The 25,154-nt window shown below is 40.5% G+C and overlaps 1 protein-coding gene across 1 annotated transcript in view; it reads left to right on the top strand.

Annotated features, from left to right (window-relative positions):
- The window catches only part of LOC137079521 (cadherin-like protein 26), a 32,755-nt gene extending 16,256 nt beyond the window's left edge, over positions 1 to 16,499 (top strand). The window contains exons 11-12 of the mRNA XM_067447473.1: positions 431 to 652; positions 16,354 to 16,499. Of these exons, the coding sequence (XP_067303574.1) occupies positions 431 to 652; positions 16,354 to 16,499 (368 nt within the window). The remainder of the gene's footprint in view (positions 1 to 430; positions 653 to 16,353) is intronic.
- The last annotated feature ends 8,655 nt before the right edge of the window (positions 16,500 to 25,154 follow it).

Here is a 25,154-nt window from a genome sequence, read left to right as displayed (position 1 = left end):
AATACAGCACTCTTACACCACCTCTTTGGAGTTGTTTTTCCTTATCTTTATTTAGCAGTAATACAAACACATCTTTTGGATGAGATGTTAAACCGAAGTCCTGACTCTCTGTGGTCGTTAAAAATCCCAGGATGTCCTTCGATAAAGAGTAGGGGTGTAACCCCGGCACTCCTGGCCAAATTTGCCCATTGGCCGCTGTCCATCATGGCCTCCTAATAATCCCCCTCTCCTGATTGGCTTCATCACTCTGTCTCCTCTCCACCAATCAGCTGGAGTGTGGTGAGCATTCTGGCCCAATATGGCTGCAGTCGCATCATCCTGCACATTGGTGGTGGTTGAGGAGATTCCCCCTTCTACATGTAAAGTGCTTTGAGTACCCAGAAATGCGTTATATAAATGTAACTAATTAATTATTATTTATCTCTCAAAGGCACAACGGTTAATCTTGTTAAAGATCAGAGTGTGCATTCAGGTCATCACCTCCTCCAGATCAAAATAACAGACCAGCAGGGACTTTACGCAATCTATAACCTGACGGTCACAGTGTGGGACTCCTCTAGCATTTCCAACTGCCAAGTCAAGATGGCTCAGATGGTTCAGATGGGACTTGTTGCTGCCTGGATGGTTGCTCTTGCAGTTCTGATCTTTATAGGTAATGCAGCGATTTACAATGTTTTGATGGCATTAACAGTCCTAATAGGCGATGAAGGATTTTGAAAACTCATAATACTGAAAACCCATTCTTCTGTACAAGTCAATGCAACCATCAAAAGGTGTGGTAAAACCACAACAGCATCAACTAAATGCTGTAGAAACCTGTTTTTGAATTACATATGCTTTTCACGTTTGCTTTGTAAACCTAAGGATGCATATTTTTGTAGCATTTTTATGTTTTGCAATCGCATGCCAGAGACAACGTATGCTTTGTTCGTATTGGCTATAACACATGTCAGTAAAGTTTAAGTAAATGAAGCATGGTTCAAGAAAAATTTTGAAATTTTTTGTTATATCAACAGCAAAGTTCTTAATGTCATCTTATGACCACTTCATATGTTGAGCACAAAGCGAATGTGATATGTGAAGTTTTATTAACTAATTTCGGGAGGAGCACGTTCAGATAATTAAACAATGGAGCATGTCAGATAACGTAACCTAATTAAGCCATGCGGAGCAAGTCCAGATAATTAAACCTAATCAAACACGAGTGGAGCATTCTTAACTAATCAATTTATCAATAACAGGAGGAGCGTATATATACAGCTGTCTTACCTTCCTTCAGTTGACAGTGGTGAAATACTCTAGGTTCGGGCAAAAATCCGGGCCCGGAGCCCTCCCCTGGACAGCACGCCAAATACGCATAATCTTTACTCTATTTAATTTGATGTAAGTGTGAACTTGCGAATTGCATGTTATAAATTCCACAAAAAATGCAGGGAGACCACCATCACAGACCTGCATCTACTTGTCAAGGACTGACGAGAAGATAAGCGATAGATGGCGATAGACCTCATGAATTGGCAGAAGCAAAGATAAAAAACATTTTAAGCAGCATGAGTACTTCATGTGAACATGCAGTGCTCACAATCTTCCTGCCATACATCCAAACGGTGGAGTTCCAAAGTAATGTTGCACTAATTACACAAACAGCAAGAATATGCAACCTAGAAATGCTACCCCAGTGCACCCCAAAGGATGCAACTACTGTGGAAATAAACCTCATGCTGATTGATCTTACTGTCCTGCAAACAGAGGTGGACAGTAACTAAGTACATTTACTTGAGTACTGTACTTAAGTACACTTTTTGAGTATCTGAACTTTACTGGAGTATTATTTTTTCTGGAAAATTATGACTTTTACTTGTCTACATTTGAAAGATAAATATCATACTTTTTACTCCACTACATTTCTATCTAGGTCGAAAGTCGTTTCTGTTGCAGCTCTGAAAGTCGGTGGATGATTTTTTTCCTTCTTTAAAAGGTTTTTTGTTGTTGTTGTTTCAGACAGTCTGTCGAGAATCACTCTTATAGTCATATACATTTCCCCAACTTTTTCTGAACACTGATCAGTTCATAGCAAAATGGAGGAAGATTGTTCTTAGACACAAGTGTGTGTACCCATAGCCATACTTTGAAAGTATGTTTCAGTAAAAAAAACAAAAAACATAAAGATTAGTTTAGTTGGCATACACTTGGTGCATGTCTTATAAAATATAAAAAATATAAACGTCTGGGAGAAAGAGAAGAGAAAAGTTAGGAGAATATCAGATGTGTATCAGTGTATTGGATCCGTGCATTCGGCCTTAAAGTGACAGCAGCTTTGTAAAGAGCTTTGTAACTTATATACAAGTATTTAAATGAGTTTTTAGTTAGTCGTATGCTAGTACGTCAGATAGAGTATCACTGCATGGCTTAAACCATGATGACTGTGTGCATTTATACAACAATAATAAAATAATGCATTGGCATAAAAAAAAGGAAATTTACTTTCATACTTAAGTACTTTTGAAAACAAATACTTCTATACTTTTACTTAAGTAAAAATCAGTTTTTACAACTTTCACTTGTAACGGAGTAATATTTGACCAGTTGTACTTTTACTTTTATTACTTAAGTAATAGAGTTGTGTACTTTGTCCACCTCTGCCTGCAAAAGAAAAGATGTGCTAAATATGTGGTAAATCTAACCTTTTTGCAAAGTCTGCTGCTCCAGCTGTGAGAAAACTGTCCACGCAATATACGAGTTAATGAGTGTGATAAGCTGTTTATTGACTGGGTGACAGAGGGTAGACAGAGCTCCGACACCAAACATGCTTTTGTGAACATTCAAATGGAACCAAAACAACTTGAAATCAAGTTTAAGCTGGACACTGGATCCTCTGCCAACATCATTCCCCTGTACGACTATGCCAAACTGAACACTCATTGCTTTCTGTAGCCGATATATCTCGCCCCTTGTTTGGCTACAGCGATGAACGTGCCTGGTAGTAAAAGGCAAATATGACCTGAAATGCAAGTACAGAGACATTGAGATGGTTATGACTTTTTATGTAGTCAACACAAATGCACCCCTTCATAAGTCTAAAATGATCAAGCCTCATTAAGCTTGTACTATCAGTAAAGCCCAATTTATAATTCTGTGTTTGAGAGTATGCCATAGCGGCGCCGTAGGCTGTGTTGCGCGCGTACCCTACGACGTACCCTGACGCGCACCTCTCCAAAAATGTAACAATGCGTCAATTCTACACGGACCACAAGCGCCATGATTGGTCTGCCAGAACCCCTCTTTCAGGTCTATAAATAAAATAAATCTGTGATAGGAGTGCGTGTCCAGAAATGATAGTTTCATCCTATATCTGCTATATAATACAATATTTTGTAGTGCAAAGATTCTTTATGTTAATGAATAAATATACATAGATCCTCTGTGTATAGTTATATACATAGTTATATATTTTCTCATTAAAACCAAATATGTTAAACAGTGATTGTATATCAAGAACAGGGACACATCACAATGGGTGCATTTCATGTGATTTCAACAGAATAAATAGTCTCCGAACAGCAATCGATTGAAGGGCTAGCCAGTCCACAAGCCACCTGAAAGCCAAGCTTCATGCTGCGTCCCAATTCGCCTACTTAAACTACGTCCTAAAAGTATGTACTCTTTTTGTGAAGAAAAAGTATATACTTTTGAGGGTGTAGCAGAAAAGTATGCAAGCTTCGGGACATACTACTTCACCATCTTTAACGGACTCTGTCGCTTCGTAACGTGCATCCCGTCACCGTTTATCTGCCCTGTCAATCATCGTCAGAATCGTCACAGTTCAAATCCTCCACATTCAGTTTAATCTCCTACCGTATCGGAGAGAAATGTAGCCGCTCGTTGATCTGCCATTTGTGGGTCTTTAATGCAGAGACTCTCCTCATGTGTTTGCAGTTTAAATATAATGATGCATTTAAAAGTTAATGGCCAAACGTGTCATTACAAAAGTTCACAATGCTGCTGCAGGTGAAATATAATGTGGACAACACTGAATAAATATATTTTTGTCAGGTTAAATATTGATAGGGTCACTCAAACCCCTTTATCTAAACTTCTCTACTTAACCATCGAACTCGCACATCCGTCATGTTTGTAGTTTTTTAACGCTTTTTATCCGTGTTTGTAGTTCTAATCGAATCCTCGTCCAACTTGCAATGGGTTGTGGGCAATATCAGCCGTTAGAGTGCCCATCGATCCATACTGTGAATTCGGACCGGAAATAGTAAACCATCCAGGAATCTTTGGAATACTCTTTTCAACATACTCTGATTGAGAGTGGGGCTACCTTCAACATGCCTGTGGACACTGCCCACTAGCGGTCTGCATGTGTAATTGCATATTGACATGGACAACAATGCAGAAGTACAAATGAAAACCAACACGTAACTTGCAGCGTAGAGGATATGTTGTAGGTCCAATGCAGAAGTATAAATCAGCCATTAGAGAAACATATTCTTGAAGGAGTTTGTAGATAGACACTTATGCTGCCTTTACATGTTATTGGAAATGTCATACTTCCCAATTCTTAAGTCGTGATTATTCATTGCACTCAAATTTGACTTGAGATGGCGTTCATGTCCTATTTTTTTAACTGTGAAACTACTATTTACTTATAGCATTTATAATTCCGATAGCATGTGAAGGACCCGCACACAATCTCAGTAGTCCACCCAACCCAGACATATTCCTCTCGCACTATGAAGCCATCTTAAAGAGGAGCTTGAAGGCTTGGAAAGGCAGGGTGTCACTGTTAAAGTCACAGAGCCTAGCAAATAGATTAACACCATGGTTGTGTCTTAAGAAACATGCACATTTCAGCTAACGGTATGTCTGGACCCACTGGAGCTTAACCCTCTGGGTTCTGAGGGTATTTTGGGGTCCTGGCCCTGACTTTTGTGTCAGCCTTTTTCAGTTGCTAAAAAACATATTCATGGGTAATGTCCAGTACTCGAAGTGGGCCGGCATGCACATGTATGCAGTACATACTGATGGCCCAATCCCATCCCACCCCGATTGGGATGGCCCAATCCCAATTTTATTTTATTCCCCTTCACATATAAGGGCCGAACTGTTCTCCTTGTTTGTTAACCGTTCCATTCCGAGCCGGCCGGTACAGATATGATTGCGTTTTCTACTTTGGTGCAGGAGGAGTGCATGGAGCTCTTTGCAATGTAATACAAACAAGTCAGTTGTTGCCTTGGAGACACGAGTTTACAGACAATACTGAAAGTGGGATTCTGGAATCCACTGCCGCTTCAATATACCTTTTATAACGCAGTTTATCGGTCAGCTTACATATATTGTAACATTGTGGGTGAAAATGGCTTCGAAATCTAAACACAAGAAAGACTAAGTTAAGAAAGACAAAGCACAAGCTAGCGGGAGCCCAACAGATATTGCCACACATGACGACACTGCTGGAAGAACTCAGAGATGCATTATATATATATTTAAATCAGCTTTTTCTACTTTGGAGGGGAAGCTGGAGACGTTACTTACAACGGTGAATGACCATGAACAGAGACTTCTATCGCTTAAGGCAAATGCGGACAAGAGTGACCTGAGTGTCGGAACCCTTGAGTCGAAGCTCGCAACTTTGGCTGACGAACATGCTAAACAACTCCAAGCCAAGGTTACAGATTTAGAAGGGAGAAGCCGCAGAAGTAACATACACATTTTCGGTTTACCTGAGAAAATTGATTGTCCTCATCTGTCAACTTTCTTTTCGGAGCTCTTGGTGGAAGTTTTTGGCGCGAGCATGTTTTCCTCTCCTGAGTTGGATCACGCTCACCGCGCCCTCACAGCTAAACCGAAGCCGGGGGAGATACCCAGGTCTGTGATTATTCGCTTTCATAAGTTCCAAACCATGGATTTGGTGATACGCGAACCCCGCAAGCTGAGAGGAAAGCTTCAGTATCGAAGTAACCCGATTTTCATCAATGAAGACTATAGTCCTGAAGTTCTGGAAATGCGTGCCGAATATCAAGTGGTGATGAAGGAGCTGTACCAGCTTGGTTTGCGACCATGTCTTCTGTTCATGTCACCTGCTGCTCGGGAGAACTTTTACGTGGACTGTTATCTGTTATATAACGATGTTTCCATTACTGATCGTTTGTACTTGATCAGTTTTTGTTTCTCATTCTTGGGACAAACTATTATTATTTTATTTTTCTTGCATGTGTTGAGCTGGAGTCCTTAGTGTAATCATTGCTGTAGCAGGTTGCCTGTGTGGTTCTGGGTTGACATGTTAGGACTGAGATTTAGGATCTTGTACTGGGTATTTGTATTATTTTTATTTTTTCGTTTGTTGTGGTTTTCTACCTTCCTCTATTCTGTTTGCGTTATTTTCCTTGAAGTTATCATTTTTTCTTTTATTCTTTGCTTCTTGCTCGATATAAAATAGCCTTGTGGCAGATGGATAATGGCTAAGAATAAAGAGAGTTCCAGTACTCGTTTTATATCATGGAATGTTAAACGGGTGAATAACAAGGTTAAAATTAGATGCATTTTGTCTTTAAAAAAATCCAACATCTTAGGGGTGATGTTTTTTTCCTCCAAGAAACCCATCTCAAGACAAGTGATATTCAACAACTTAAAAGGGCATGGGTGAGCCATTTGTATCATTCAAAGTTTAATGCACGAGCAAGAGGTGCTACTATTTATATTTTGTCCGACCATAATGGCCGTTATGTCATAATTACTGGCAGACTCAGAGATGTACCTGTTGTTATGGCAAGCAATTATGCCCCTAACTGCGATGATAAAAAAGTAATTTATATCCAATTTCTTTTCATCAATTCCTGATATTGATAGAAGACATGTTATCAAAAGGGGAGAATTTAACTTAGTTCAAGACACTGTTTTAGATAGATCAAACCTTGTATGCTAACTAACTCAGCAAAAGCTTTAAATACCTTTGCTGGACGATTGGGGTCATCTGATTGATGAAAATTTCCCCAATATAGGGCCTACTTATTTTACTCCCAGGTTCATCTCTCATATTCACGTATAGATTTTTCCTATTAGATAATAGGTTACTTTAAAATCTATCGAATGTGAATATCACATCATTGTTATTTCGGATCATGCTCCCACCTCTATTGACAGTCATATTTCCCAATCTACACCTTTTCATAAACAGTGGCACTTTCCCTCTTTCTTTTTGGCTAGAGACGACTTTAAACAATTTTTGACTGAGCAAATAGCCCTATTTTTAAAATTAATGATATGCCAAGTGTTGTTAGAGGGACTCTCTGGGAAATCTTTAAGGCATACTTGATAGGTATGATAATTTCTTATTTTTCTGGTGCAAACAAGGCTGAGAAGCATAAATTTGATAAAATTCTTAAGGATCTACAAAGTCTATGCCATCAGTATGCTGCTGATCCTAATAAAGAACTTTATAAAGAGCGTCATCATCTGCAAACAGAATTTTATCTCTTGACCACAGACAAGGCTGAAGCGCAGTTACTTAAATCTTGACAACTTATTTTTTTAATGGGTGATAAGGCAGGTAAACTATTAGCTCATCAGGCTAGAGCATCGGCAGCATCAAGGCTAAATAAAGGAATAAGGTCACCACAGGGAGATTTTTTTCATGATCCAAATAAAATAAATAGCATTTTCTTAGAGTTTTATTCAGGCCTTTATACTTCTGAACTTTCCATCTTTGACTATGAGGAATGGCCCTTAGATAAGGTCACTTTTCCCAAAATTGATTGTGCTATTGCTGGAACCTTTGGTGATCCCATATATGTTTTTGAGGTGGTAGAAGCTATCAAATTTTTACAGAGTGGCAAGTCACCTGGGGTCTCATTTATAAAGCGTGTGTACGCACAAAACAGGGCTGGAAACGCCAGTTTCCACGCAAAGGTTGTGATCTATAAAAAACAAACTTGACAGAAGAACGTGCGCACCTTTAAGCAAACTTTTGACGCACATTCTGGAGACAAAGGGAACTGGTGACACAGATGGTGAGGTCGTGAACTGAAGTTAGATCGTGAACTGAAGTAAAATTGTAGAAAATAAATGTGAGAAGAATGATTATAAGAATTAATGACATTTAATTTTCACTCCATTTCATACGTTATATCCACATTATCATGAAGATTAAATCCAACAGTGTTATTTGTGCTGATTATTTTTGGTTATATGCGTCTAGTAAAATCCAAACGTAATTCAAAATGTATTTAAAAAATGTAAAAAATAATAATCAGCGCTGCCTTACAGTCACATCGTCCACAACAGGAGCGCAGGAGGAGATGGCGTGATGTGATTCAGAATAGCATGAAATGCCCTTTTATTAGAGAACTGCAGAACACAGTGTTAAAACGAAATAATTACCTTAATGTACATATATAACAAAATGTCAATGTCTGCAAATACAGTCATGAAGCACAATCGCTACTCATCATCGGTCCTAGCCTACTAATACATTACAAAACCGTCATGAAGAAGCATGTGTTCACTATACCATTTTTGTCTTAAATTTTAGTCCACAAATTAATTCTGTGATTATTTCAAGGTGTTAACGATCAGTCTATTTCTTAGAAACATATAAATCCTCCGGTAACCTGGGTATGTAATGCTTCATGGAGGATTACACCAGTAGCAGAATAAGGAGAGAATGAGTTTTCATCCAGGGACATTATCAGCAAAACTGCATGATTTTGATTTGATTTGAAGTCTTTAAAATTACCGAAATATATATATATTTTTTAATAAAAAATAGGCTACCTGAGAAATATTTTATACAATTTTGTTTTTAATAATATTTTGATATATTTATTCTACAACATAAAAAGGATATTGAATGATATTCAGCAATGTAATGTGTAAGGCACAAATAGCATTTATAGTCCGTATCTAATATTTTTTTTCAATGTCTTTTACCTATGACAGTGTTAAAGATGGTGTCATGTGGATGGGAATATGCATGCAAATGATATGCAGATGAGGTGATGCTTAGTAAAACTAGGCATTGTAAGCTCCATATACAGGTCCTTCTCAAAAAATTAGCATATTGTGATAAAGTTCATTATTTTCCATAATGTAATGATAAAAATTTAACTTTCATATATTTTAGATTCATTGCACACCAACTTAAATATTTCAGGTCTTTTATTGTTTTAATACTGATGATTTTGGCATACAGCTCATAAAAACCCAAAATTCCTCTAAAAAATAGCATATTTAATCCGACCAATAAAAGAAAAGTGTTTTTAATACAAAAAAAGTCAACCTTCAAATAATTATGTTCAGTTATGCACTCAATACTTGGTCAGGAATCCTTTTGCAGAAATGACTGCTTCAATGCGGCGTGGCATGGAGGCGATCAGCCTGTGGCACTGCTGAGGTGTTCTGGAGGCCCAGGATGCTTCGATAGCGGCCTTAAGCTCATCCAGAGTGTTGGGTCTTGCGTCTCTCAACTTTCTCTTCACAATATCCCACAGATTCTCTATGGGGTTCAGGTCAGGAGAGTTGGCAGGCCAATTGAGCACAGTAATACCATGGTCAGTAAACCATTTACCAGTGGTTTTGGCACTGTGAGCAGGTGCAGGTCGTGCTGAAAAAACAAATCTTAATCTCCATAAAGCTTTTCAGCACTCCAAAATCTCCTGATAGCTAGCTGCATTGACCCTGCCCTCGATAAAACACAGTGGACCAACACTAGCAGCTGACATGGCACCCCAGACCATCACTGACTGTGGCTACTTGACACTGGACTTCAGGCATTTTGGCATTTCCTTCTCCCCAGTCTTCCTCCAGATTCTGGCACCTTGATTTCCGAATGACATGCAAAATTTGCTTTCATCCGAAAAAAGTACTTTGGACCACTGAGCAACAGTCCAGTGCTGCTTCTCTGTAGCCCAAAAGTGTCTTGACCTGGGGAATGCGGCACCTGTAGCCCATTTCCTGCACACGCCTGTGCATGGTGGCTCTGGATGTTTCTACTCCAGACTCAGTCCACTGCTTCCGCAGATCCCCCAAGGTCTGGAATCGGTCCTTCTCCACAATCTTCCTCGGGGTCCGGTCACCTCTTCTCGTTGTGCAGTGTTTTTTGCCACACTTTTTCCTTTCCACAGACTTCCCACTGAGGTGCCTTGATACAGCACTCTGGTCAGGTCGGCAGTCTTACCCATGATTGCGGTTTTGAGTAATGAACCAGGCTGGGAGTTTTTAAAAGCCTCAGGAATCTTTTGCAGGTGTTTAGAGTTAATTAGTTTATTCAGATGATTAGGTTAATAGCTCGTTTAGAGAACCTTTTCATGATATGCTAATTTTTTGAGATTTGGGGTTTTCATGAGCTGTATGCCAAAATCATCAGTATTAAAGCAATAAAATACCTGAAATATTTCCGTTGGTGTACAATGAATCTAAAATATATGAAAGTTAAATTTTTATCATTACATTATGGAAAATAATGAACTTTATCACAATGTGCTAATTTTTTGAGAAGGAACTGTATGGTGATTTCGGGGAGGAGACAGGGTGGAGATGCACGTACGCACAATCTGCTGCTGCTGTGATAAAGGGATTTTTGCGCAGGATCTGGCATACGCATGGTTTTATAAATCTGAATTTTTTTGTGCGTACGCAAAATCTAGCTTTTGTGTGTACGTACACTTTTAGGATGAAATCTACGCAAAGTTTTATAAATGAGACCCCTGGTCATATGATTAGAATATCATCAAAAAATTATATATATATTCGCACAATATATATATACACACAATTCAGCTGGTGTGTAGTGGGCGCTCTGGTGCAATATGGCTCCCACCGCATCATCCAGGTGGATGCTCCACATTGGTGATGGTTGAGGAGATTCCCTAGTCGTTGTCACCATTGACAGGGCTCAATCCGAGGGGCGGAATAAACTGTTGTCTTTCAAACTCCCTCTGCATGCAATAGGATAGCGTTACAACCAACCAGAGCAATGACGGTGAAGCGGAGCTCGTTGACAGATTAAACATTCACTGCATCCGGTTGGGAAAACACCGAACACATCTTCCTTTTTTTTAATTACTTCAGTGCCGTTCTTTGTTCTTTTCTCAGAGAAAAGCTTAACTCCAAGTCTTCCAGAGTCGCGGTCAAAGCTGATTCGAAAGACCGCTGTTCGCCAGCCTCTGTGTTTACTAGTAACACGCAAGCGCAACTCTGGGTTCATTATGTTAAGCCCCGTCTACCGACTCAATACACAATGTGATTGGCCTGAGCAGAGTTTGTTTTTTACAGCTCTGGGGTCTCATTTATAAAACTTTGCGTAGATTTCATCCTAAAAGTGTGCGTACGCAAAATATTTCTGATGTATAAAGCCATGCGTACACTAGAACCTGCACAAAAATCCCTGCACAAAAATCCCAGCCAGCAGCAGATTGTGCGTATGTCCTTCTCCACCCTGTCTCCTCCCCGAAATCACCATATATGGAGCTTACAATGCCTAGGGCCCTTTATCGAGGGAACTCACACTGCGTCGTCAGCGTCATGCCTCTGAAGTATGAATGAAATCTATCCAATTCTGATTGGTGCTGCGTCATGATGTAGTAGATGACGGCATAACCGGAAGATACAAAGCGACGCTGATACACACAAACACTAGCTTTTTGCTCTTCAGCTGAAGTCTATTTGGTGTTGTTTGTCCCATATATTAGCTTCACTAAGCACATATTTAGAAAATAAAGAAGTGAGAAAAGAAAATAAAGATGGCTAGCGAGCAGTTTAAGCGGTGTGTGCCTACATGCCCGCGATTGCTTACGGGCGCGGACACACACAAGCTATGTGTACAATGTCTGGGCATGCAGCACGCGAGGGCGGCTCTCGAGGAAGCCACCTGTAGCGAGTGTGAAATGCTGCCGCTCCGGGTGTTGCACTCCCGGCTGGCCATTTTTGATGAGGCTGGCCGAGCTCACGAGCCCCGGGGTTCTGGACCTGCTGTTGCCGAGGCAGAGTGGCGTCGCAGATCTTGGGGCTCGCAACTGGATCTCTCAGCGGGTCGTGGGACTGCGGCTGCATCTTCCCCGTCCTCATCTGAGGATTCAGATGTTCTCCCGCCCCGTTTGAAGCCTGCGAAGCTGATGCTGCAGCTGTCTGGTTCTGAGAAATCAGACGCTGCGAGCAGAGAAGCGGGTGCTGTGGAGCCTGAGCTATCTCTTCACTCACCCGCTCAAGAAGAGCTGGTGGAGGTTTAGACCCGCGCTGTGGCCAAATTAAGAATTGACTGGCCACAAGAGGAGCTTGAAGTCCAGCTGCCCAGTAAGCTGGATGAAAGGTTTTTCAGGCGTAGGGCTCAACCTCCACGCCGGGGCCTTCCGTTCTTTCTAGACTTGCACAATGAGTTGTGCAAGTCTTGGGGAAAACCATACTCTGCCAGAATATCTAATCCCCCAGTGCTTGATTTTGGTAATGTGCTGGGGGCGGCTGAGTATGGTTATGGGGCGATGCCGCGGGTGGAGGAGGCTCTCGCGAGCTATCTTTCGCCCAAGACCGCTTCATCAATTAAGGCCCCGGTGATGCCCACCAAGCCGTGCTGAGAAACATCTTCGCTGGTGGGCATGGCTTATAAGGCGGCTGGGCGGGCTGGTAGCTGTCTGCACACTATGGCGGTTTTGCAGGCCTACGAGGCCGACCTCCTCAAGGAGTTGGACAAGGGGTAGGGTCCCTCTCCCGAGGATATTGTGGAGCTTAGGAAAGCCACCGACTTGTCTCTCCGCATCACTAAGGAGACGGCCCGTGCCATTGGCCGCTCCATGGCGGGTATGGTGTGTGCGGAGAGACACTTATGGTTAAATCTCTCGGGAGGAAAGAGAAAGAGAAACACTTTCTCATGGATTCCATTGGTTTGGGAGATTATCTAGTAGATTATCTTGGTGCATAGTCATGCCTTCCGAAATATATCTACGTGGGCCCTGCGCACTGTAGAGCTGGGTTACAGGCTTCAGTTCAGTTCCCCTCCCCCGAATTTCAATGGGGTGGTCTGGACAATGGTCGGGCCAGAGCAGGTTCGGGTTATGGAGCAGGAAGTACAATCCCTGTTGGCCAAGGAGGCCATAGAATGTGTTCCCCTGGCAGACAGGGAATCTGGGTTCTACAGCCGGTCCTTCATAGTTCCCATGGTTTGCATCCAATATTAGATCTCAGGCTCTTGAACCGTTCTCTGAGGAGATTCAGGTTCAAGATGCTCACAATTTCAGCCATCGTGAGTCAGATCCAGTTCGAGGACTGGTTCGTCACGATAGATCTGAAGGACGCATACTGGTACGCTCGGACAACACAGCTATGGTCTTGATCTAAATCATCAGGGGGGTCTGAGGTCGCGCCCTCTATGCAGACTGGTGCATCAGATCCTTCTGTGGTCCCAGGGGAAACTGTCGTCTCTTAGAGTGATGTATGTCCCCGGGGACCAGAACCAGGGAGCAGACGTCCTGTCGAGGCAGGGGCTGAGGCCCGGGGAGTGGCGTCTTCACCCAGAGGTGGTGGAGGCCATATGCAAGAGATTCGCCCCAGTGGAAGTGGATCTGTTCGCGTCTCGAGAGACGTCCCACTGTCCACTGTGGTTCTCTCTCACACATCCAGCCCCACTTGGGCTGGATGCCATGATGCAGACGTGGCCGAGGCTGCGTCTGTATGCATTTCCCCCGATCGCCCTGCTCCCGGGGGTCCTGGAGCGGGTCCGTCAGGAGGGACCCGTCCTGGCAGTAGTGCTTGAAGGGCTGGCTGAGGCCCCCTTCGAGCCACTGGAGTCGGCTGAGGCAAAGAACCTGACCCTGAAGGTGGCCTTTCTCCTTGCTATCACTTCTCTTCCTTCTTGCCTGGAGTTTGCCCCTGGCGGAGTAAAGGCCATCTTACATCCTAGACCACCCAATCACGCTGAGGGCGTTCCCAGAGTGTCGACACTCGACGACGCAGTGTCTTGTTCCCTCTCAGGGAACAAGGGTTATAGACATAACCCGAGACGTTTTACTAAGCATGACCTCATCTGCATATCATTTGCATGCATATTCCCATCCACTTGATGCCATGTTTAACACTGTCAAAGGTAAAAGACATTGAAAAATATTAGATATGGACTATAAATGCCATTTGTGCCTTACACATTACATTGCTGAAAATCATTCAATATCCTTTTTATGTTGTAGAATAAATATATCAAAAAAACAAAATTGTATAATATGTTTTTTAAATAGTTTTATTTTATTTTAAAATATTTTGTTATTTTAAAGACTTCAAATCAAACCAAAATCATGCAGTTTTGCTGATAATGTCCCTGGATGAAAACTCATTCTCTCCTTATTCTGCTACTGGTGTAATCCTCCATGAAGCATTACATACCCAGGTTACCGGAGGATTTATATGTTTCTAACAAATAGACTGATCGTTAACACCTTGACAAAATCACAGAATTAATTTGTGGACTAAAATTTAAGACAAAAATGTTATAGTGAACCCATGCTTCTTCATGACGGTTTTGTAATGTAATACGCTAGTAGGCTAGGACCGATGTTTTTACACTGTGTTCTGCAGTTCTCTAATAAAAGGGCATTTCATTCTATTCTGAATCACATCACGCCATTTCCTCCTGCGCTCCCGTTGTGGACGATTATTATTTTTTACATTTTTTAAATACATTTTGAATTACGTTTGGATTTTACTAGACGCATATAACCAAAAATAATCAGCACAAATAACACTGTTGGATTTAATCTTCATGATAATGTGGATATAACGTATGAAATGGAGTGAAAATTAAATGTCATTAATTCTTATAATCATTCTTCTCACATTTATTTTCTACAATTTTACTTCAGTTCACGATCTAACTTCAGTTCACGACCTCACCATCTGTGTCACCAGTTCCCTTTGTCTCCAGAATGTGCGTAAAAAGTTTGCTTAAAGGTGCGCACGTTCTTCTGTCAAGTTTGTTTTTTATAGATCACAACCTTTGCGTGGAAACTGGTAACGTACTTTTCCACCCCCGCTTTGTGCGTACGCACCCTTTTTAAATGAGACCCCAGAAGTGTATTGAGAGTTGCTAGACGATACTCACGGCAGATTAGATTTGCTGCCGCCAGGGTGCGTCTACATTTTTTAGGCTAGAGATTCCCCACTTCTATGTAATGTTCACTGAGTACCCAGAAAAAAAACTTTATAAATGTAAAAAAAATTACTCTGCAGGAGAGTGGCCTTTGAGGACTAGGGTTGAGAACTCCTTTACTAGAGAATGAGGGAAAATATTATGCATCTGAATTATTTCTTTTTTTAATAAAAAAAAGTGCAGAGCCTCCATATACATGTCATTATCGTAACATAAACATAGCAATTTACTGCAGTATGTCGCAGTTGAATCTGTAGAATGTCTTGTTCCTCATCAGTCTGTGTTTTTTCTGTGTATGCACCTGGATTTCAGATCAATGAGGGCTACTCAACCAGTGAACATAAGGCACTAGCAAGGTTACAAGTTCCTGGAAATCCTACATCAAATTTGAATTTCTATGACTGAACTGTTTACTTACTGCTGCCTCATCTACTGCTTTTACACATGCAGCCATTTCAATGCTGGTTAATAGCCTATATGGTAAGCAGTTCACAGCCGAGGATTCTCTAGGGTGGTATGAAGATGGGGCCGCTTCCCACATGCAGAGAAGTGATAACCACAGATGCTTCCCTGAGAGGATGAAGAGGGGAACTGTTGCAGAATTTTGGCATAAAGGGAAAGTGGAGTTCATGGCTGAGGATATGTTGCAGTTATGGGAGGTCAATTATTGGTGTCTCCACAAAGCGGCGGTCCGATCAATTTGGCAGAACTATGGGATGGCGTCAGTTGACCTCTTTGCCAGCAGGACAATAACATATGGTTCCCTATGGTTTAGCAAAAACAAGTACTAGCTCACAAGTGGCCAGATCTCCTTCTATATGCTTTCCCTCCTCTTCCTCTGATCTGGGCAATCTTGAGACAGCTGCAGGAGAAATAGCACGGACTAATACTAATAGCTTCCTACTAGACAGTGATGTAGTTAAGTCTCCTGTTAACCCTTACAACTGCTCCTCCTCATCCATTGCCAGTACAGAAACCTATTGTGTTAAGTGGATGGGACGATATGGCACCTATTTCCGTAGAGATTGAAGGTGTGTGTCTGAACTCTGAAGCACTAGTACGTCGTTGGTCAGGGTCAAATGGGACTAAATCAATGTGAGATTCTGTGTATCGTACAATAAGCCGAATAACCTTTCCGCTATGACTAACCATCTCTTCCAGTATTTTTTATACCAGGTATCAAGTAATTTTGTCCTTTTTTTTTTTTTTTTTTTTTTTAGAAATGTGCTTAATGGTCCTCCTGATCTACTTCACGACAGAGAAAAAAAATATTGAAATGGACAAATGCCTTGGTTGTCTCATCAAAACAAATCCGGAAAACCCGGAAACAGACTGCATGGTAATTTCATCAGACAACCCACAGTAGTGGTCTTTCAGTAATATTTGAATTTGTGTTTTGTTACATTTTAGGCAACACTTTATAACAAGGTTCATAATGTCAACATTCATTTATGTAATAACATAACAATAATAAACAATACTTTTACAGCATTTGTTAATTAAATGGTAATTCTTCTTTTCTATGTTCATATATTTTAAAATTTAGTTTTTTTCCTGTGATGTAGCTGCATTTTCCATATCATTACTCCAATCTTCAGTATCACATGATCCTTCAGATTTCATTCTAATATGATTTTTCTAATGCGCGACACATTATTATCAATGTTGAAAACAGCTGGGGGGTTTGTGATACATTTTTATATATGATTCATATATTATATGATGATATTATATTTATTTGAAATATCTTTTGTCACTTTTGATCAATTTATTGTCCCCTTGCTGAACAAAGGTATTCATTTTTGTAAAATAAATCCCAAAATTGTATTGTGTACAAGACTTGATGTGACATTTTTTGACAAGCTTTAAATTATGTATAGTTCTTTTTATTTGAAGAATACAATTATTGTAACGTGACATGTATAAGAATCATTGTCAAATAAAATGGCCATATTAACTTTTAACTTCCCATTTCCCAATGGCTTTAGCTGGTCTCTCCATGCCAATTACTGCAACAAGACATAAGTGTATGTCATTTTACACTTGACCTACTTATTCACCGCTAGTCTCCTGAATCTCTCTTGCTGCAGACCTTGCTGAACCACGCCCTCCTGGCCACATACCCTCACTGTCCGACCCCCACCGGGGATCTTCTGACCTGCAGCAACACATATATGACAAAATCTTTTAGCTTAGAATATAATTTCTAGTAGTAAACATGCCTATGTTCACATTTCATTCTTCTGCAAGCCCACAGCTCACAGTTAGATGGATAATAGTGTTGACACATATTTGTATATTATTGGGAGTTCTCGCAGCTTGTTCTTGACACATTACCTGAGCACAACTTTTTTTCACAGGTGTCCAAGAACTATTGTGTTATTGGTCATACATTTAAAGTGGTTGGTGTTAATGCAGAGAAACCCAGATGATTGGGACCTGCTTTTCTCTTGAAGTATGGAATATACTGGCTTTGTTCTTTGAACTTTGTTCTTCTTCATGCCACCTCGAGAAAACGGGAAAACTTGCAGAGTATGTTCCAAGCTTAACACTCATACACAATGACTCTCATACCTGGAGGAGGCCTAGCAAAACTGAGGTCAATAGCCAATGAGGCTCCAAGAGAGCCTATCTGGCTTCAGACACTGGATTCACAACCAGCTTCCTTCTGAAAGCAGTGGTCAAGAAAAATGGCAAAGAGCTCAAATCCAGCACTACTGTCTGTTGAGCTCTAGGGACTGGAGGCCTTAATATGGTGACTCTGTTGACGTCCTACGCTCAGAACAGCTTACGCTCGACATCCTACGCTCAGAAAAGCTTACCAAGGAGGCTTTGCAAAGCCTAACTCAGACGTTCTATTCAGGCGGCGGTATAGGGAGCGGAGGCCTGAAAAGAGTGACTCTCTATAACGAATAATTATTAGCTCATTAGAGTGTGGCACCAGGTGTCTTCAATATTGAACTTTTTCGCATATTCTAATTTTCTGAGATACTGCATTTGGGATTTTCTTTAGTTGTCAGTTATGAAAGAAATTAAAATAATCAAAGATAGTTGATATTTGAAATTGAACGAAGACATTTATTTTACATTTATTTGTTTTCCACCCCTCTCTCTTATCAGAAAGGCCATTTGGAATTCCTAAAGACAAAGAGATGCTGAAGGCCTGTAGTACATGTGAGTGCCACACCTGTAGCACAATGGGGGAAGGGTAACACTTTACTTGAAGGGGTGTGCATAAGACTGACATGATACCTTTATAATCATGACATGACACGTGTCATGAATATGAAGGAGTTTTATGCATGTTTATGACAACTGTCATTAAGTGTCATTCGCTTAATTGTCATTTTTAATGCAATGATGACATTTCGGAGTTGTCTTTCTTATGACAACTTGACATAAACCAATACATCGTAACCAGTCAGTGTCATTGTCATGACATTACCAAGACAACATAACCTGTCATAAACAGACATGAAATGACATAGCAGATTAATTATCAAATATAAGAAACTACTTAGCTTTATGGGTTAACATTACATTACATTAGTTGTTAGGCAACATGGGGGACAGGACGCTGGCGTGGTCTGTTCGCGGCTTCTCCACCCACAAATCATGTTAACTGTACTATTAAATTTAGATTTTATTTTATGTTTGTGACTAGTCTAACAGTCAGAGCTACAATTGGCTGTTGCTGATTACTGGCAGCCACTGAGAGGACGTTGTTCGCCGTTTTTTCACCGCTTCTCTTCTGTTTTTGTTTGAATTTGTGGTTGGTTCTGGTTTGAAGGACATTTGATGTTGCTCGCTGCGGCTGCTCTCTCTTCTGGGTGTCGGCTGCTCACTGGTGGTCTCCCTCGGGCTTGAGCTGCATGGTGGCTGAAGTTTGCACCGGGCTAGCGTCATCAGCGTTCGGCGTGATGTTCGGATGTTCCGCTTATCGGCTGCTGAGTCTCGGCTGCGTCGCTGTTCCATCTGCATTGCGGCCGGGGAGTGGCTGGGACTTCTGTGCAGACCCCGGTGTGTCCACAGAAGTGCCCTGGAAACTTTGTTTGCCTCCTGCATAGTGTCTGCAGCAATCCCCTCCATCTGGTCTTCAGCATAGCTGTCAACCCTCCCGTTTTTCCCGGGTTTCTCACGTATTATAGCTCTTCCTGCTGTCTTCCCGTTTTAGTATTTTCCTGTAAAATATCCCGTTTTTTACGCTCTGATTGTGTTAACTCAGAACACACAACTACATCTGTGTCTGAAGCTTTTAACGGTCTATGCTGTGTGAAGTGGCTTTTGCACTTGGGTTGCTAGACCTCCAGTCAAGCAGGTGGCAGTATACTGACAGTAGCTTACTATCGAAGAAGAAGACAGTTGCAGCGGCGGGCGGGAGAAAGAGGGAAAAGGTAAGTAGTGAGAAAAAAAAAATCAGTATTTTTTTTACAATCTAAGGCGGGAAAACTTCGTAGTAGAGTAAATAAATGAGTGTGATGATGATGGATCAGGAGGACGCAGACGGCCAAGATCACAGGTTTAACCAACCAAAACCAAAACCGAGGACATTGTGTCGCTATTTAACTAAATGGGAGACCACCTTCCACTACCTGAAAAGCAGCCATATAGGCCCAAACTATGCATTCTGCAAAATTTGTCGTTGCAATTTCAGTGTTAGTCATGGGGGGAAAAATGACGTTTCACAGCACGACAAATCAATAAAACACAAGCGTGCGAGTGAGTCAGTTAGACACACAACGTCGTTATCATCATTCATGGTGAACCGTGCGTCGTCTGAAGCTGACCAAATATTGAAAGCTGAGGTGAAAATGTCGATGCTAATTGCCAAAAATAACGTCGCGTTCAGTTTTTTAGACGACTTCAACCGTAGTGTTGCTGACATGTTCCCGGATTCTGCGATTGCGAAGAAATACGCTCTGGGGAAAACGAAGGCTACACAAATCATTAAAGGTAAGACTAACGTTACATACTTTTCATGGAGTCAATGGATAAGCTCTTCTAACGTTAACTTTACTACGGGCACACCATATGAGGGGTTTTCACAAATCAATCACAACTTCCTTATGGCTTATGCTACCCATACATCAGAAGTCTGACAAGATTTCGGAAAGTTTCTTGAAAGATTGCAGTCTTTTAACTAATGTCCCACATTCACGCTTTACTCAAAAGACTACAATATTTCAAGAATCTTTCCCAAATCTTATCAAAGTCTTCTGGTGTAAGGGTGGCTTTAGTTGACATTAAGTCAATGTAAGTTTATGTTAACTTCACATTTTTGCTGCACAGGTGCCATAGCTCTGGACATGGATGAAGATGTGACGTCAATCTGTAAATCCCAGCCTTTCTCTCTTTTATGTGATGAGTCCAACAACAGAAACACTGATAAGCAATTTGTCATACTTGCAAGGGTATACAATGAGGAAAACCTGGAAGTAGCTACAAAGTTTCTAGACATGCCCACATGCAATATTGGTAATGCAGAAAACTTGTTCAACAAGCTGGACATAACACTAAGGTCAGTCTCTCTCTCTCTCTCTCTCTCTCTCTCTCTCTCTCTCTCTCTCTCTCTCTCTCTCTCTCTCTCTCTCTCTCTCTCTCTCTCTCTCTCTCTTCACTCACTCACTCACTCACTCACTCACACACACTCACTCACTCACTCACTCACTCACTCACTCACTCACTCACTCACTCACTCACTCACTCACTCACTCACTCTCTCACTCTGTTTCTCCCTCACACCCTCAAAGTTTACATAAAGTATCAAAGACATTGTGGCTCCATTTTAATTTTCTTTCCTGGTTTTAGGAATCGTGGCATTCCCTGGAAAAATCTGATTGCGTTCAATTCCGAAAAAAGCCTTTCAGGTTGGTATAGTCATCATATCCTAGTTGTCACAATAATAAATTGATAACCACAGATCATAATCCTCATCATTTCACTATTATTTACTATCTTACAGTCAGAGCAGGTACAGATACACAAGCTGGACAAAGAGATGACCAGGCTTATCAAGCGGATGCTGGGGTGCCTTGTTCCAGCAAAGGGGATTATGGATGTCCCTCTCAAAGAAGTGAACTTTGGAGAGGGACATCAATTGGCAGACGAGGACCTCTTTATTGGAGGGGACACAAAGGCGTTCATTAGAACTGCAGAGTTCCCTGTTCCAACTAAGAACAAATTATTTCGGTAAGTGATTTATTTTGTACAATATAATTATAATGTTCATCTTCTGTTCTAACCCACATTGAAATGTCTAACACAAATCCATGTTTTTTTTATCCATTTCATGTAGAACTGTGAGAGCTTTCTACGAAGCAGTTTTACACAAGATGTTTGCCTGCTTTCCAATTGATTCCCAGCTACTGAAGGACTTGAGGATACTAGACCCTGGATCTTGAATGGAGATAAGTCCAGACACTGGTAGGGATAACATCAGTGTTTCCCACACATAGACTAATTTGCGGCGGTCCGCCACAGAATCAACACCGGTCGCCACATATTGCTTCGTCATTCATTTTTGTACGCTATTTAAAATACTTTGTTCAACGCATGCGAGTGCTGCCATATGTTCGAATATGACCCGTCATTTTCGCCGTCATCACCTGGGTATATTCGCCAGAGGACGCGAATGAGAAGTCTTGCGCGCTGTGAGAAGATCTGTCTCTGTGCACTCATCCCAAAGCGCGCAGACATCACACTCTTTATTTGTACTGCTGCTTGCATTTACGTTATTTGTTCTTATTTTCTTTATTTTTATTTGACAGTAGTCCTTTTTCCCCTGAACATAGCAAATACCAAACCGTACTGAAACCGTGAACCTAAAACAGCGAGACAAAGCGAACCGTGAGCAATCTGTACTGTTACACCCCTAGCGTAACTTATGCGAGGGGGTGCCACAAAATTGATTGATTATCACATCAACTGCATTTAAATAGAGAATTCCAATGCAAAGAGGCAAATTAGAATCATTTTGTGGCCAGAAAATTTATAATTTTCATTTGTAATGCCATTACCCACAAAGTACCTGATATGGCTCTTTAATAAATACTATTTATTAAAGAGCCCCAAACCCCCACCCCCCAAATGACAAATATTTATTAAAGAGCCCCAAACCCCCATATGGCTCTTTAATAAATAATATTTATTAAAGAGCCCCCCCGGCCCGCCCGCACACCCACCACCGCACATTGCTTTCGAATCTGTATTTTGTATGGTAAATTTGTGATGAGTGAAGGAAGGACAATTTCTGAATGTTTTTAACTAAGAAATCAGAGAAAGTAAGCTGGCAGGATCTACCTTGAGGGTTATGATAAATTAATTTGTTTTCTTTCTCAGTGTCGAGGCTAGGTGCCCTGTTCCCACAGTTTCTCATGAATGAGGATAGGCTCAGAGAGGAGCTAATTGATTTCCAAGTCACTGATAGCAAAGATCTCCCACAAGAATCAAGAATAGACAGGTTCTGGGGCCTTGTAGGAAAGAATGACAGCTTCACTGAATTGGCGAGACTTGCAAAGACACTGTTATGTATACCACACAGTAACGCAAGCTCAGAAAGGGCGTTTAGCATGGTGAGCAAGATTGTTACAGCCAACCGAATGGCACTGGATTCCAGCACTGTGTGTGCATTGCTATCTTGTAAAATAAATCACACTGGTCAGGTTCACCTATACACTCCCTCACAGAAAGTTTTGAGAAATGCAAAATCAGTCACATATGTTTACAATAGGGCTCATGCTTCACACCAGGAAGGGTGACAAGGTTGTCTTTCCTGTCTCTAATCACATTCATTCATTCTTTCTGTCTCTTTCTTACAGTGGCCCAGTAGTGAAGCCGTACTAAATTAAACCACAACACAACGGAAATGCTCCCGACCACTAGGGGGCTCTCAGAGTGCGGTAAAGTTAGTTGTCCCTGACATTGTTCTATAGATTGGCCAGTCTTACAAAGATATAAACACTATGATCAGTTTCAAGTGTGTAACCATTGTATATCAACATGAAATATCAATTTAAAATCACATACATGAATTATAGCTGCATATGTATACTCGAAAACGCTTTTACTCGCTATCACGGCGCTTGATGCCCAAGAAAACGTCCGCCAATTCCAAGTGGTTGAAACGTATAATTTTATGAATTGAAATTACTTTTGTTTAAATGTTCAAATTCCAATGTTGTGCATTTTTGAGTCAGTTTTTTTTACAATACAACCAAGCTGTGGAATTTTAACATGTCTGTTTTTAAATGTTAAAGTAATTTTAATTCATACAAATATGTTTCAACTGCATGGTGGAATTGGCAGACGTTCCCTTGGGCATCAAGCGCCTGACAGCGTGTAAAAGCGTTCACGAGTATAAATATGCAGCTATAATGCCTGTAGGTGATTTTGAATTGATATTTCATGTCGATATACACACTTGAAACTGATCGTAGTGTTTATATCTTTGTAAGACTGGCCAATCTATAGAACAATGGCAGGGAAAACTAACTTTACCGCACTCTGAGAGCCCCCTAGTGGTCGGGAGCATTTCCGTTGTGCTGTGGTTTAATTTGGTATGGCTGCACTACTGGGCCACCATACTTTCTCATTCTGTCCCCCAACATTAAGCTAAAACATGTAGCAAATGAAAATGTGTAAGTAATGTTAATTTGTTCCTAAATAAAGCACTTCAAACATATACATTGGTCTGTAATTCTTTAATAGATATTGTGTAGTTATAAACTCTAGACTGTTAATGATTAGTGCTTTTTTTGTTTTGTTTGTGGGATCATGTATAAGAATCATGTATAAAAAAATCTATACTCTTTACTGGTAAATATTACAGTAAACAAACATCACAGACAATAGACCAAGGCAGCTCTGGCATAATGTCAATAGCATTATGCTTAATATATATTGTGTAGTTAAACTCTTTAGACTGTTATGATTAGTGCTTCTTCTTTTTTTTTCTTCTTTTTTTTTTTTTAGTTTGTGGACAAGAATCGTGTAAAAAAAAATCCCTTATTTTGGGGATGGATTCTGGGAAATCTCCCTTATTTTCAATGTTCAATGTTGACAGCAATGGTCTTCAGCTGTCATGCCTCGACGACGTCATCAGGACATTGCTGGGAGAAATGTAAAACATGGAGTGGCCCACAGGGTACTGTCGAGCTTACAGAGACTTCCACCATCAGCTCGGTTTTCTGTTCAGAAAAGCTTTTAACTGTTATGTGTTGTTTGATTGTTTGTATTATTCTATATTTTTACTTGTTATTCTTGTTTTGTTATTTTTTCCCTTTGTTGCACTTTGAGATTCTTCGGAATGAAAAGTGCGTTATAAATAAAATCTATTATTATTATTAAACTGTCATGTGGTTGGTTTTGACGTTGGCTGTCATGAGGCCATTATTATGTAATTATTTTTTTTATAAATTTAATTTGTCATTAACATGTCATTAAGTGTCAATACCCTCTTAAATCATTTTATAACAGTGTCATGAAAATATTTCTTGACCTAAACTAGTGGTACAAGTTGAATTTGTCATTAACATGTCATTAAGTGTCAGAACTGTGTCAAATTATTTCATAACATTGTCATGAATATTTTTCTTGACCTGAACTACAGTGGTACAAGCTGAATTTGTCATTACCATGTCATTAAGTGTCAATACTCTGTCAAATTATTTAACAGTGTCATGAATATTTTGCTTAACCTGAAATATGGCATCATAGAGGAAATCGTACAGAGTCATTAAAAACTATTAATATAACTCAAAATGATAGAGTGGCATAGACATATACACCTATATGATGATGTCTATGGTGGTACCACTGGTTGTGTACACTGTAACCGATGTTGGCAGAGCCTCAGTCAGGTTAGTTTGTTTAGGTGATTAATGTCAATTTAGTTTGCAGTAAGTACAAAAATTCACAACAACATTATTTTGGGTTTAATATACTTTATTTAAACTTTCGCTCACTCTTTAACAAATAGTTTGAGTTTATTCTTACAATTTCTTTGTTTGTCTGTTTGCTATGC

Source organism: Pseudorasbora parva, chromosome 6 (assembly GCF_024679245.1).
Source record: "Pseudorasbora parva isolate DD20220531a chromosome 6, ASM2467924v1, whole genome shotgun sequence".
Classification (NCBI taxonomy): domain Eukaryota; kingdom Metazoa; phylum Chordata; class Actinopteri; order Cypriniformes; family Gobionidae; genus Pseudorasbora; species Pseudorasbora parva.
This window is presented reverse-complemented; position numbering and strand designations above follow the sequence as displayed.